The 15121-nt window shown below is 52.1% G+C and overlaps 1 protein-coding gene and 1 long non-coding RNA gene across 5 annotated transcripts; one reads left to right on the top strand and one right to left on the bottom strand.

The window, feature by feature from the left end:
* Positions 1-579: 579 nt before the first annotated feature.
* LOC105105754 (tubulin beta-2A chain) lies at positions 580-4664 on the bottom strand. The gene is made up of 4 exons (XM_064476140.1): positions 4521-4664; positions 3004-3112; positions 2555-2665; positions 580-1839 (listed from the first exon to the last, which is right to left on the bottom strand). Exons 1-4 carry the CDS (start codon positions 4575-4577, stop codon positions 779-781), a joined length of 1338 nt encoding a protein of 445 aa, XP_064332210.1. The 5' UTR covers positions 4578-4664; the 3' UTR covers positions 580-778.
* Positions 4665-4751: 87 nt separating this feature from the next.
* LOC135318596 (uncharacterized) lies at positions 4752-8677 on the top strand. Of its 4 annotated transcripts, none has more exons than XR_010376777.1 (3): positions 4752-4800; positions 5643-6983; positions 7143-8677. It is a non-coding gene; the product is annotated as an uncharacterized LOC135318596 (long non-coding RNA). The 4 variants fall into 4 exon arrangements; XR_010376776.1 differs by lacking the exon at positions 4752-4800 and having other exon boundaries at positions 4835-5728; positions 6201-6983; XR_010376775.1 differs by lacking the exon at positions 4752-4800 and having other exon boundaries at positions 4835-6983.
* Positions 8678-15121: the final 6444 nt, after the last annotated feature.

The following is a 15121-nucleotide window of genomic DNA, read 5'->3' on the forward strand; positions in this document are numbered from 1 at the left end:
CATTTGTAGTGTGCGTGACGGCTCTTGTAGGACGTGAGTTATGCAGTACCTTTTTATCTGAGAGGTACAAGCGCTCACTGGTCAAGAGAAGCAGAGAAATCAAACACAGTCTGTGCCCAGGGCCCCCGAGTCTCCATTTTCATAGCGTCCCTGCAACTGCAGAAATTCAGGGAGGAAGGTTTGTCCTCTGATTCCTATTCCCCTCCACACGTTTACGGGATTCCTTTAATACTTTGGGCCAGTGAAGATTTTGTAAAAAGAAGTCTTTTTATCTCGACCAGAAAGTCTATTAATTAAAAACATTAAAGTAGAAATCCTATTTTTTTAAAATTGCTTGCCCCAGAAACATTTTAAGAAGTGTTTAGTTGGGGGAGGGTATGGTTCAGTGTTAGAGTGTGTGCTTAGCATGCACAGGGTCCTGGGTTCAATCCCCAGTACCTCGTTAAAAAACAAACAAACAAATAAATTAAGCCTAATTACCTCCTGCCTCCAAAAGAAAGAAAAAAAATTGAGAAATTATAAACAAAAAAGCAAAGAAGCATTTAGTGAAAAAATAAAAACATTTAAAATAAAAAGATGTTAGGTTTTAGACATGCTTTTTTATTAGTATAGATATCTTAGACAATACTGTAATTTTCAGAGGAATTCCACATTATTACATCAACAGTGAATTTCTGACAGAGGCAAAACGGAGCACCATAGTATACAAATAGAAAGACCATGCTTGATTGAGGACAACAGAAGTTCACTAAGGATGCACAATTGATTTGAGAAGTTCTTAGGCCTCGTCTTCACCCTCCTCCTCCTCGAACTCGCCCTGCTCGTCGGCCGTGGCGTCCTGGTACTGCTGGTACTCGGACACCAGGTCGTTCATGTTGCTCTCGGCCTCGGTGAACTCCATCTCGTCCATGCCCTCGCCCGTGTACCAGTGCAGGAAGGCCTTGCGCCGGAACATGGCCGTGAACTGCTCCGAGATGCGCTTGAACAGCTCCTGGATGGCCGTGCTGTTGCCGATGAAGGTGGCCGACATCTTGAGCCCGCGGGGCGGGATGTCGCACACGGCCGTCTTCACGTTGTTGGGGATCCACTCCACGAAGTAGCTGCTGTTCTTGTTCTGCACGTTCAGCATCTGCTCGTCCACCTCCTTCATGGACATGCGGCCCCGGAAGATGGCGGCCACGGTCAGGTAGCGGCCGTGGCGCGGGTCGCAGGCGGCCATCATGTTCTTGGAGTCGAACATCTGCTGGGTGAGCTCGGGCACCGTGAGCGCGCGGTACTGCTGGCTGCCCCGGCTGGTGAGCGGCGCGAAGCCGGGCATGAAGAAATGCAGGCGCGGGAAGGGCACCATGTTCACGGCCAGCTTGCGCAGGTCGGCGTTGAGCTGGCCCGGGAAGCGCAGGCAGGTGGTGACGCCGCTCATGGTGGCCGACACCAGGTGGTTGAGGTCCCCGTAGGTGGGCGTGGTCAGTTTCAGGGTGCGGAAGCAGATGTCGTACAGCGCCTCGTTGTCAATGGAGTACGTCTCGTCCGTGTTCTCCACCAGCTGGTGCACGGAGAGGGTGGCGTTGTAGGGCTCGACCACAGTGTCCGACACCTTGGGCGAGGGCATCACGCTGAAGGTGTTCATGATGCGGTCAGGGTACTCCTCCCGGATCTTGCTGATGAGGAGGGTCCCCATCCCAGAGCCCGTGCCGCCCCCCAGCGAGTGGGTCAGCTGGAAGCCCTGCAGACAGTCACAGCTCTCGGACTCCTTCCTCACCACGTCCAGGACCGAGTCCACCAGCTCGGCGCCCTCCGTGTAGTGGCCCTTGGCCCAGTTGTTCCCGGCACCACTCTGGCCTGCCGGGCGGAAAGGAGAATGTTAGACACTAAAACTTCAATAAGGAATTCTAAATTCTGTCATTTTGACTCTGGACTAGTTTTAAAGGGGACAGATTCTTTTAGAAACCCTTTCTACCTACAGAAAACTCTTCTTATGTCAGTGACCCTCAAAAACACTGGAGATCTAATAAAGGAAAAAGTTTAGTTTATATGAGGTTATTGAGTAAGAAGATGGTTTAACAAAACCCTACTGGTTTACAATTAAGAACAAACAACCTTCTGTAAATACTTAAATCAGCCACGGTGAACAGACAGGGCGGAGGCAGTGAGGTCCGGGCGCCGTGCGCTCTCAGCAGCTGTCTCAGCTGCTGCTCACACCTGTGCCTTTGGCCTCTGGCTTCTTGCAGTGCTTGCCTGCTGTCACTGGTCCCCTGAAATGACGCGTTACCTGCTGTCTGAGGCCTTTCTCTGCTCTTTGTTCACTGCCCTTCCCAGGCTGCTGTGTCGGGGGTGATCGGGGGGCTGCAGCAGCCTCTGCAGGCGGGCCCTGTTCTCTGAGCTGCCCGGAGGCGCTGGAGGAGTGACAGCCCGTGGACCGGGTGCAGTCAGGACTCTCTGTGGACACACGGCCTCCACCCCGCACTCAGCAGTCAGCAGTCAGAGCTGGGATCTCCACAGGGCTGAGGAGGAAGGAGACCCACTGGGCCGGTGCCCCTGGGTCATGGCTACGTACCGAACACGAAGTTGTCGGGCCTGAAGATCTGGCCGAAGGGTCCAGACCTGACTGAGTCCATGGTGCCCGGCTCCAGGTCCACCAGGATGGCCCGAGGCACATACTTGTTACCTGTGGGTACAGAGCAGAACTTAGACCTGAGGTTGGCAAAGGAATCCCAGACAACGCCCTGCTCTGTGTGCCTGAATTCACGGCAGAATTCATCAGAGAAAACTCCAGCAGGAGACAAAAGCAGGAGATCAGAGCACTTTCTGCTCTGACAAGGGAGGTCAGGCTTGCTTAGTCATGGCAGACGTGCAGGAGACTTAAGGAACTCTGCCGTGTGATTCTCAGCCGTGGACATTTAAAACGAAGGCAGGAGGCCCTTTGTCATTTGCATGTTCCTAGTACTCTGCGTCTGCCACAGAACGGAGAGCAAGCGAGGGGGCAAAAAATGTTCCGATAATCACCAGCGGCTTCATTGTAGTACACATTGATCCTCTCCAGCTGCAAGTCACTGTCTCCATGGTAACTGCCGGTGGGGTCGATGCCATGCTCATCGCTGATGACCTCCCAAAACTGGGGACAAAAAAGGAGCACGTGACGGGCTGGCACGCTGTGTCAGGAGGGATCCCCTTTCTTCCTCTCGTGCCCTTGGAGCAGCGGCGTTGTGGTCGGACGGCGAATGCGTCCCACACAGACCAATACCCACCGCCCCGTCTCCCAGCAGCTGCTGCCGAGGGGCTCTGGAATCTGCAGAGCATCAGCCATATTCTGGAGACAGACTGGAAAGCTGGGAGGGGCCCTGCGGGGGAGGGTGGGCACTGCAGGTCCCTTCTAGGGAAGCTGGGGACGCTGGGGAGGCTGTCACTCCCAGGCAGGGCTGAGTGTCAGCATCCCAGCTGACGGACGGGTCCAGACAGGACCCAGGACCAGCTGGACCCCGCCCTGCGGCTGCCCGCAGGGCTCACTGTCTCCTGGCACAAAGTGGCCCAGCCCCCCACCCCCCAGCAGCGCAGTGTTATGCACTGACATTCACACTGCCCTCTGGCCACTGGCCGCAGCAGGAGAATGATGGAGAGGGGCGGGCAGGAGGCTGGGGAGCCCCCTCGGGGGCAGTGGCTGGAGCTGGCCCGGTAGTGAGGGGCTGGCTGCATTGTGAATCTGCAGCAGGAAAGGGGGCGGGAGGCTGGGGTGGGCAATATGGCGGTTCTGAAAGAGACCACGTCCTTGTCAGGCGCCCGCCCACACCCATGCACCATGCGGCTGCGCCTCGCCCACTGAGGGCGGCTGTCACAGCGCAGGACTGCCACCTGCCACCTCGCAGACCGGAATCGGACTCCGACGTGGTATGTCATCCTGTCTAGATGGTGCTCGCATTAGAGATCTGTCTAACATCCTCGTCTGTGGGACCCATGAGACGTCTGCCTAACATCTATCACCCGATGACACTGCATTTTCTCATTCAAACTATAGACAAAATATACAAATTAAATTCCGCATGAGGACCTTGGGTTAATACGACCGCAGCCCCCATCTAAATCTCAGAGGCTAATCTACCAGGGAAATACCAACCACGTTCCGCACAAGGGCCGGGTCCGAGGAAATTTCAAAAGGCCTTGATTAAAGGCATACACAGCTGCATTGCCGCGCGCATCCGGGCAGATCAGGTTTTGTGGTTCCTGGGCCCCGCCCGGCGCCTCAGCCGAGAACGCGCCACCCGGGGCCGCCACCCTCTCTCTGGCCCCTCTCCGGCCACGGCGCGTACCCTGGGGACCCGCCACCCGCTCCCCAGCCCCTCCTCGGCCCCGGCGCGCACCCTGGGGACCCGCCACCCCCTCCCCGACCCCTCCTCGGTCCTCACCCTGTGGACCCGGGCCCTTTCCTGGTCCCGCATCCTGGGGACCCGCCGTCCCCTCCTCATTCCCTCCCCGTCGCGCACCCTGGGTACCCGCCGCCCCCATCCCAACCCCTCCTCGGCGCACACCTTGGCGCCAATCTGGTTGCCGCACTGGCCCGCCTGGATGTGCACGATCTCGCGCATGGTGCCGGCTGCGGAGCGGGTGAAGCCTCAGGCCCTGGACTGAGCGCGGCGCGGACCGGCAGACTCGGGCGCAGAGACCTGCCGCCGCCCCCCGGCCCCGCCTTTTATAGCGGGGGACCCGCCCCTCCCGGCGCGGTGACGTCAGCGGGCGGGGCGCGGGGGCGGCGCGGCGGGGACGGCGGGGACTGCGGCACCGCGAGGGGGAGCTGGGGCGCGGCGCGAGGTGCGCTGGTCGGGCGCTCCGGGTCCCGGGGGGCTGCCTCTGAGCCCGGCCCTCGCCCCCGCGTGCCCCTGGGGGTGGGCAGCCCAGAGTTGCCTGTGGGGTCGGGTCCGCAGCGTCCCTGGGTTTCCTGCCCACGGGCAGGCTCCTCGGCCCCGGGCCTCGTTCTCTATTCGGGGTGGGAATCGCGGCGGGTGTAAACGCCGGGAGCGGGTGGTAGGCGGGGAGGACTGGGGGTCCCCGGTGGGGGTCGACGGGCGGCTGTCTTCAGGGAAGGCGAGGATGGCGGGGTGGGGACCTTTAGCCTCTGCGCGTAAGGGAGGTGGTCGGTTTGGAAGGGGCAGGAAAAGTGACTCGGCGCTGGATCTGTCTCATGCCTGCTTTGGGTCTGGGGTCCTGGTAAAGGCCACTTAACGTGGACAATTCCGCCGGCGTGCGTGTCCGGGAGAGAACTTAATGGCCAGGCGGCCGCCGAAGCGCGTGCGCCTTCGTGCATGATGTCCCCTAATCCCCGCGTCCGGCTCCAGGCCACAGCCACGCGTGGCCACTGGACAGCTGGGCCGTGGAGTCTGGGTTCACGTGTGCTTTAATGTGGAATGCTCGTCATATTTCGTGGACTCAAGAAGTGATAAGAATGTAAAATATTCCAATCCTAATTTTGTTTATTACTTATCAAAGTAATATCTTGGATATATTTTTTGAACTTATTTTCACTTTTTTCTGTCAACTTTTTTAAATGCCTGCTAGATTAATACTGACTGCTAGAAAATTTTGAATTACCTACGTGGCTCCCGTTGTACTTCTGCTGTTCTCGAGTAAACTTTGTTCCTCCCCCAATTTCACAGCTTGGAGGCGGAGGCTGGAAGAGCTGACCAGCCCCAAAGCTAGTCAGTGAAGGCATCTCGCTCCCTTCTACAAAGGGAGAGCCCAGGTGAGTTTTAGAGGCTTGGTCCGGGTGAGGTAAGACCCAGCCGTCATTGTTCTCAGGGACCATCCCAGCACATCCTCTGTTTCCTCTCTGGGGCCAGTTTCTCCAGCTATGAAAGGATGGTAATTATAGGTGCCCCGCAGCTGGCTTTGTGAGTAGGAAATGAGAAGCTCTATATGAAAGCAGGTCCAGTTTATGGAGCAAAAACACCCCCATAAAATCCAGGGCGATGCTGTCATTATAAACGTTTAAGCCCATTTGCCACATGAATGGTGGGCAAAGTCACGGCTTCGTCACCCACGCTTCAGGAGGCCAGTCCTCGGGGTCCCTCCAAAAGCAGGCAAGCAGGTGCCGGGCACCTCCCCGCAGGTCAGGGATGGGTTTCCTAGGCCTCCTCCTCCTCCTCCTCTCCGCCCCCCTCCCCCATGCTGCTAGGCCCCCAGGGCTCAGCCCCTCCTACAGATGCTCTTTCCAGATGCCTAGGACCCGGCCTCCACCGCTACCCCCAGCTCCCATGTCCTGGGCTCCTCACGACCCGCTGGAGCATCCCAGAACCTCTCCAGAGAATGGCCCTGCTCCAGGTAACTTCTCTGATTACAAGGTTCCACCAAGATTTTTCTGGAGACTACTGTCTTTTGGTTTTTGTTTCATTCAAGGTGGGAATTTGGGGCCAAGTAGGAGCAGAAGATGAGACCTGGAAGGGACGGTATTGGGGACTTGGGGACCCTGACAGGTGGGCATCTCCGTGCTTGTGGGAGGATGCCCACTCTGCTGCATCCTGGTTGGGAGGTTAAGCAGGTCACCTAAGCTCTCAGCCTCTGTTACTGTGTCTGAAACATGGGAATTGGCTTTTGTTACATTGTGAAGACGAAAGACAATGTCTGTGAACTGGGTGTTTAATGACTATGTCAGTGACAGCATTCATTCCAGCAGGCCCAGGCCCCTGGGGGTCACTGGCAGCAAACGTTCTTCCCAAGGCTGCCCTCTCTGCCCCACAAAGTGCACCCAGCCTGCCTCCTCGCCAGCCCCCGCCTTCATGTCTGTTCATGTATAATCAGATGCACACACAGGCAGAGTTTTGAATGATGCCTGCCTGACCTAAGGTGACTCATCCCAGGGCTGTGAGCTGCCCTCCTCCGCCACCTGGGCATCCCAGACCCCACCAAGGGCCACACAGCACCGTGCAGACAACAGGAGGGAAGGGGGCCAACTGAGCCTCCCTGCCCCAGAATAGACTTTGAAGAGTTCTGGGGAGAAGGTGGGTTTTCCCCTTTTCTCTTTATGTCTAAAACGGAGCAGCTCTTCTGGCTGCTGGGCAGGGTGGTGGGGGAGGGGAGCCGACATCCTCCAGCCACGTGTCATTTCCTGCTTTGGGCGTGATGTCACTGCCAATGACAGAGCCTCTCCCTCTCCCAAGGCACTCTGGGCTGATGATGACAACATTCAGACTGGAGAGGGAAGGTGAAGCCTGGGCCTGCGTTTTACTGAAGGTCTCAGGCTCCCGTCTCTCAGTCTGCCTGCCCGCCCCTCTCCTGCCTTCACTGAGAGCCTTCGAGTGCCCTCTGCATGCGTGGTACTCCGGTGGTGGTGCCATCTCTTAAGAGAGAGATGTGATCTAGTTGAAATATATTTAGTGGGGGTCCCAAAATTTTGAGATCAGTTTCCCCTGTAGAATAATGGAAACCCAAGAACCATCCCAGCAGTAAAATTGTATCAGTCATTCTGCAACAGTATCACGTTCTCTTCTTCTGTGCCCTCAGAGAAGGCCCAGGGGACAAGCCATCTCAGTCTCTCCTTCCTGTGACACTTACGTAAAAGAGCCCTGTCTGCTTCTTTGACTGAGTGCACACATCCAGGTTTATAATAAAAGCATCTCTTTATGAAGATGGAGGAATTTTGCTTAAAGCACTTGAGGTGCTTCCTTTTTAAAAAGACTGCCTGAAGCATGAACAGTCTGAGCTCCAGTTTAATTTACTTTGAAGACGTCAAGTCCAAAATTTATAAATTTTTGCACCAGACAACAACAGTTTGGAGTAAATATATAGTAATGTTTTTCAGCTACCTTCTAGAATGTTTCATGTCCCAGTATGAATTATGTTTACTAGCGCTGTCAGTCAGACCTTTCAAAATTGAGGAAAAAAAATATAGTATACAGTGTGTGACTATGTAATACACATATGTAACATAAACATACACATTTTTAACGTGGTAAGAACATATTTCATATAAACATATTTTCTGAGTACACAATTAGGAAATGTATCAAATACTAAAGAACACGGGTGTGTCTTTCCACTCTCCCCTGGATGTGTTTATTTTCACGTTCATGTTTGACTTTTCCCTTTTTTTCCCCCTTTCATGGGTTGTTTAGATGTTTTTGTTTATTCCTTTTTAACATAGTTTCAATCATCTTTGCCTTGGACATTAAGAATGGGAAGTACTCTGTCTTCTTACACCGTGACTTAAGTGAGACGTAGTCTCATAAATTCTCAAATGTATGGAACCTTCTTCCAGCTGCTGCCGTTTCCTCCGTAATCTGTCTGGACTACACTGGTTTCTCTGATTAAATCTGCTTCACACGGCCATGGCTGTTCACATGAGTGGAGTGAATTTCCCCCCATTCAGCCCACACCCCTATATTCCCTGAGTGTTAGGAGCACAGGCCTGGATGGATGGGAGTGGATGCACATCCTGACTGCCACTTATTAGCTGTGTGACTTAGGGCAAGTTACTTAACCTCTCTGTGCCTCAATTGCCTCATCTGTAAAGTGGGACTAATAATTGTACCTAGTCCCTGGGGTTGTTACATGGATTGAATGAATTAATATGGGAAAGCACTTAGAATACCCCCTGATCCACAGTAAATGTTATGTAAATCTAAGCTATTACAACTGGTATGACTATTTCCCTCCCTCCTTCCAGGGAGCTTTTCTCTATAAATCAGTGCTGAAATCCAGTGTGGCTCTCTCTGTGATGCGCCCTCCTTTGTGCCTCGTGATACAGTGTGCACACCTCCGTGCTGCATTCCCGGTCCCTCGTGCCCCAGTTGTCACAGCAGGGAACAAGCAGCAGGACTCCTAAGCAGGGAGCCGAGGCCCCATCTGGGTGCTCTTTCCACACCTGAACCCCGAGGGTCTGCAGGTCAGTGGGGGGGTCCCCACACCCTGCAGGACTGTTCTGAGCCCGAGCACCCCCAAGGGCAGGGCTGGGACTAGACCAGCCCCTGCAGGAGGCATGGGACCCAAGGAGCCTGTTCCAGCCATTTTCCAACTGCCTGGCTCCCTCGCCACCTACTTTCTGAATACAGGCTTTCTTAACACCAAAATCTGAGCTGCCAGAGAATTTGGGTGAGGCCAGCCGCGCCGATGTCCATGGGGCCAAGCCGGGTGCAGAAAGGGTGCTGGTCATCTTCTTAGAGCTCAAGGTTCGCTCTGTTTCACTTTCAAGACAAACAGAGGTTATGGAAAGACTGACGTCAGCGTCCCCCTCCCCGAGGTGAGAAAGCCAGCAGGTCCTGCAGAGCCGAATGATTCCGACTTTGCTGAACATGTGCAGGGAGGCAGGTGGGGAGAGCTGCCCCCGGGCGTCCAGCCCAGCCGCTGGCCCTGCTCCCTCGTCCCCGCCCTTGTCCCGCTCTGCTCTCCCGGGGGCTCCGTGGCTCACCGGTGCCCCGTCCCAACTTGCCAGTGTTTTCACCTGCAACACGGGACTCTCCTCTCTCTGCCCCCACCACGGGGTCTGGACAGCTTTTTCTAGAATAGTCTTTGCAGTGGGGGCAACAATCAGCTACCACCAAACTTATAAAATCTGCAGGGGGGGAGATGCACTCGAAATGTGATATGCCTTTTTTTAACAACAGAATCATACTGAGGGGCATTTTTAAAGTGTTTATTGGACCTTCGAGCATTTAAGTTATGGAAAACTCCAGTCCCCAGGCCTCCTTAGTCGTGCAGCCAGGAGTCTTCAGAGAAACCCCCAAAGTGTTTCCTGTTCACGGTTCCCGCCTTTGTTTGCCCACGAAGTCCCAGAAATACTTGACTGGGAAGAAATACTACTGCTTATTTATCATCGGCTGTTGCCTACACCTAATTGTCATGGAGCACAAAAATAGAAATAGGTGTCATTTCAAGTACAGGGTAGATTAATTTTGTTAAATTTATTATTTGATTATACCAGGTTTTGTTGAACACTCTAAGTCTGATGTGTATGTAACTTGTTTTTCTTACTTAGAAGAAATATTTGTTAGGTCCAGTTTTTTAAGCTTCTGAGCAAAGCCAAGTTACCATGGGGCACTGTAAGCATTGCCCTTGCTAGTGTCCAGGGCCTCAGACATCTGAGATAGGGGTGGGGTGATAGCTCAAGAATAAGGAAGGAAATCCACAAGAGTAAAATTAGTAAGTGTTCGGCTAAATGTCTATGAAACATATCACATTGGTGAGTCAAATGCAACTTAACTCATATCATAACATATAAGCTATAACTAACGTAAACATTTTAGAAAATAGAAATTTAAATATGTTTGATATAATGTCGGTATGGCATGTCCAAAAAATGTTAATAGTGGCTTAGATCTGCAGAGCTCTTAAACTGGCTTCATCCACCCCTCACAGTTAGTATCCCTGTCTGGGTGCAGAGAAGTAGTTAGAATCTTTTATAACTAGAAGGAAGAAGGCTACTACAGAAGATGGAAACGCCCGCGCAGTAAAGGAGACAGGGCTGTCGAGGGAGAGTCAACAGCTGTGAACGCCGCAGGTGCGTGCCTGTTGCCTGGGAGGAAACCAGAGGTCTTGGACCCATCGCTTCCCCTCACCGGCTGGCAGGGGGTGCTTAGCTGAGGACCGCTTGGTTCGGGGTGTGTCAGGAAAAGAGGGGGGAGTTTCGGTGAATTACAGGACAGAGGAGCAATGTGCAGCCAGTCATTTCTGTGTCCTGGGTGCTTCAGAGTCAGATTTTTGTTAACTCCTGGAATACTTGTATGCTGTACTGATTCACAGATTCTTTTAATGTTGGATAGTTTTGTAATTCACGAGGGGTTTGGGTCCCTCCCTGGAGATGTCAGACTGAGGCCGAGGCAGGGCGGACATCCACAGTGGAAGGGCACAGGCTGAGCGGGGAAGACTGGGGGCTCAGACGCCCCGCAGGTCAGGGGCTGGTCCTGCCGGGAGCAGTCAGGTCTGACCAGGTGTTAATGTGGGCCCAGGGTTGTCGCTGGGCTGCAAGGACACGGCGGGAAAGTGGGACAAGGGGACCAGGAAGCGCTCGGGAGGGGCAGGTCAGACGGGGACTCTCCCTGCCGGCCGCTGCTCCGAGTCCAACCAGGACAGGAACTTCCGTTGTAACTGCCCGTAGTTGCTAATTTAAACTACCGGATTGGAGCCAGTCTGAAGTGAAATTCCAAGGGTGGCTAAGCGTCCTTTTTTATTCTTTCTCCCCCAGATTGCACACACAGGCTCCACCCCATCATGAAAATCTGTGCCAAAGAGATCCTTTAATACCATTCGATTAAGGCCTTATTCTGATGAGCAAGTGTATTAACCCTTCCAAGAATGATCACACGGAGACAGACTTCTGTGGTCAAAGACACCTGGAAATCAAATCTCCCAACGTTAAAAGGTACCCAAAATAGATCGACCACAAGGTCCTGCTGTGTGTACCGCACAGGGCGCTATATTCAGTATCTTGTAATAACCTCTAATGGAAAGGAATCTGAAAAAGAATATATATGTGTGTATGTGTGTGACTGAATCACTGTGCTGTGCTTCTGAAACTAACACAACATTGTAAATCGACTGTACTTCCAAAAGAAACTTGAAAAAAAAAACCCAGCTATTCCAGAACTGGTCTCCCCCGTGAGGAATTCCCAACAAGAAGCCACAGGGCCCGTCCTTGAGCAGCGGGACACTCCCTGCAGCCCCCGCTGCTGTCCTGCCGTGTGACAGGGGCCTGACGGGTGTTACTCATGTGATCCTCGCAGTCGCCCTCTGAAGTCCGGACGGTTATCGCCGTTGTCTGGAGAAAGAAACTAAGGCTCAGACAGATGAAAATACTTGCCCAAAGCCCTGTAACTGTTAACTAGAAAAACGCTCACTCTCTGAACGCAGGTCCAGATGTCAGAACCAGAAGTTCCAGGGACCGAGTTCATTCCACACCCCAAACCGTTCTTTGTGGGACGCAGAATTCTAAGCCCCAAGGTGCACCCCGCCCGGTGTGCAGCCACCTTTTCCCAGGTGTTCAGTCAAACTCTAACCTAGGTGCTGCGGTGAGGGGATTCTGCAGGCGTAATTAAGTTCTCAAATCAGTTGACCTTGAAGTCGGGAGATGACCTGGCTGGGCCTTCCCTAATCACATGAGCCCGTTAAGGAATTTCCTCCAGCTGGTGCAGAAGACGCGGTCAGAGTCTCAAAGCAGTGGAGACACTTCTCCAGGTGGCCTGGAAGGGGCGGCTGCTGTGCTGTGGGCCGTGTGGTAGGGTCGGCAGGCTGCCCTGAGAACAGCCTCTGGCTGACAGCCAAGACCAGCCCAACAGGGACCCTGGACCCCAGCCGCGAGGAACTGGGTTCTGCCCCCACCTGAGGGGCAGGGAAGGGGCGCTGCGCTGCAGATGGAGGAGCGGGGACAGAGGCCCCACCGTGCCCTGCCAGACGCTGTAAGATTATTGTGAGGGTTACGCCCCGGGTTTGTGCAGCAGAGAACTACAACCTCATCTGCCCTGTGGTCTGAGGTCGGGCCCCAGGAGTGGGCCTGAGACAAGGATTCTGCTTTATCTTAGTTATTAATTTTTATTATAATATGCTCTTCTTTGTTGAAATACAGTCAATTACAATGTATCAGTCTCTGGGGTACAGCACAATGTCCCAGTCATGCATGTGCATACATATATTCGTTTTCATATTTTTTCCATTAAAGATTATTACAAGATACTGAATATCACTCATATGTGGAGTCTAATAATATGCTCTTTTTAAACATTTTTTTTGAAGTATAACTATATTAAAATATTGTGTTGATTTCAGGTGTACAGCAAAGTGATTCAGCCATATATATATGTATTCTTTTTCAGATTCTTTTCCATTATAGGTTATTACAAGATATTGAATGTAGTTCCCTGTGATGTATAGTAGGGCTTTTTTATTTATTTGATATATAGTAGTTTGTATCTGCTAATCCTGAACTCCTAATTTATCCCTCCCCCCTTTCCCCTTTGGTAACCATACTTTGTTTTCTATGCCTGTGAGTCTGTTTCTCTTTTGTAAATAAATTCATTTGTATTATTTTTTTAGATTCCATATATAAGTGGTATCATAATATTTGTCTTTGTCTGACTTCACTTAGTATGATAATCTCTAGGTCGATCCGTGTTGCTGCAAATGGCATGATTCTATTCTTTTTATGGCTGAGTAGGATTCCACTGTATAAATATACCACCTCTTCTTTATCCAGTCATCTGTTGATGGACACTTAGCTTGCCTCCACATCTTGACAATTAAAACAGTGCTGCTGTGAACATTGAGGTGTATGTGTCTTTTTGAACTAGAATTTTCATCTTTTCCAGATCTATGGCCAGGAGTGAGATTGCTGGATCAAATGGTAAGTCTATTTTTAGTTTTTTAAGGAAACTCTGTACTGTTTTCCGTAGTGGCTGCACCAATTTACATTCCCACCAACAGTGTAAGAGCCTTCTGTTTTCTCCGCACTCTCTCCAGCATCTATTATTTGTAGACTTTTTGATGATGGATGGCCGTTCTGGTTGATACGAGGTGATATCTCACTGTGGTTTTGATTTGCATTTCTCTAATAATTAGCGATGTTGAGCATCTTTTCATGTGCCCGTTGGCCATCTGTATGTCTTCTTTGGGGAGATGGCTGTTTAGGTCTTCTGCCCACTTTTTGCTTGAGTTTGTTTTTTTTGATACTGAGCTGTATGAGCTATTTGCATATTTTGGAAATTAAGCCCTTGTCAGTCAGATCATTTGCAAATGTTTTCTCCCAGTCCATTGGTTGTCTTTTTGTTTTGTTTATGGTTTCCTTTGCTGTGCAAAAGCTTTTAAGTTTGGTTAGATTCCATTTGGTTATCTCTATTTTTCTTTCTTTTGCCTTGGGAGACTGAGCTAGGAAGATACTGATACGATTTATGTCAGAGAGGGTTTTGCCTGTGTTCTCTTCTAGGAGATTTATGGTGTCCTTTCTTACATTTAGGTCTTTAAGCCATTTTGAGTTTACTTATGTGTATGGTGTGAGGGACTGGTCTTTTTCATGTATATAAATATATATTTTTTATTGAAGTGTAGTCAGTTTACAATGTTGTGTCAGTTTCTGGTGTCCAGCACAATGCTTCAGTCATACGTGAACATACATATATTCATTTTCATATTCTTTTTCACCAAAAGTTACTGTAAGATACTGAATATAGTTCCCTGTGCTGTACAGTGGGAACTTGCTGTTTAGTGAGGGAGTGTTCTAATTTCGTTAATTTGCACGAGACTGCCCGGCTTCCCAAACACCACTTACTGAAGAGACTGTCTTTTCTCCATTGTATATTTTTGCCTCCTTTGTCGAAGAGTAATTGACTGTAGGTGTGCGGGTTTATTTCTGGGCATGAGACAAGGATCTGAGTGGAAGTTTGTAGGGGGCTGATCCCAGGAGGCGGGTGGAGGGCGGTGGGGATGGAGCGGGGAGGGAAGGAAGGAAGCTGCGTTCCGTGCGGGCTCGGTAAGAGACCCAGTCACCGGGCGGCCCCTCTGAGTCAGGGAAGCGGGGCTGTTTCACCTCCAGTCCATCCTTGGCTGGTCCTCCTTCCCAAGGGGTGTTACAGGCAGGACATGCAGAAGAGGGTCTGGGAAGGGCAGTGTCACAGGAACAGGGGACGGTGTCGGCTACAGAGACACTCAGCAGGAAGCCCCTCCCCGTGCGTAGCCCTGGGTCCTGGCTTGGCCCCTGAGCTCATGACTGTCTTCTCCACACTTTCCAGACACCTGCAGTTTTCAGCTCCTGCAAGTTTCATGTTCCCAGGTGTTCTCTTCACTTGCCAGACATCTTCAGTCTCTCCCCGGCCCCCAGGAAACAGGGATCTGAGTCCTCATCTCGGGAGGCGCTGGGCTCAGAGCTGGTCTGGTGGTTCTCGGCCAAGAGCTGCAATGAATGTCAGCTTCCAGGCAGCCCCCTCATTCTGGTGACTCACCTGAAGCTGCCTGGTTCCTGGTGGAGATGCAGAGCCATCGCGCCCTGCCTGCCTGTCTGCTGGGGAATTGGGATTGTGGGGCAGGACGTCTCACCGCTGGGTGAGCTGGGCCCCGGCAGGGCCCGGCTCTGGGGGACGGTGCCGTGTTCACGGCCAGGTCGCCCAGGCCTGCATTCGGTGTTTAAAGGACCTAAATCAGCCACGGTGAACAGACAGGG

The sequence above is a fragment of the Camelus dromedarius genome, chromosome 19 (genome assembly GCF_036321535.1).
Source record: "Camelus dromedarius isolate mCamDro1 chromosome 19, mCamDro1.pat, whole genome shotgun sequence".
NCBI classification, from domain to species: Eukaryota; Metazoa; Chordata; class Mammalia; order Artiodactyla; family Camelidae; genus Camelus; species Camelus dromedarius.

What these genes read in the sequence shown, in the direction of transcription:
- LOC105105754 (XM_064476140.1), bottom strand. Translation starts at nt 4,577, where the DNA reads ATGCGCGAGATCGTGCACATCCAGGCGGGCCAGTGCGGCAACCAGATT. An exon ending in GTACTACAATGAAGCCGCTG is followed by an intron (nt 2,666 to 3,003) that starts GTGATTATCGGA and finishes CTGTACCCACAG; the next exon opens with GTAACAAGTATGTGCCTCGG. An exon ending in GCCCGACAACTTCGTGTTCG is followed by an intron (nt 1,840 to 2,554) that starts GTACGTAGCCAT and finishes TCCGCCCGGCAG; the next exon opens with GCCAGAGTGGTGCCGGGAAC.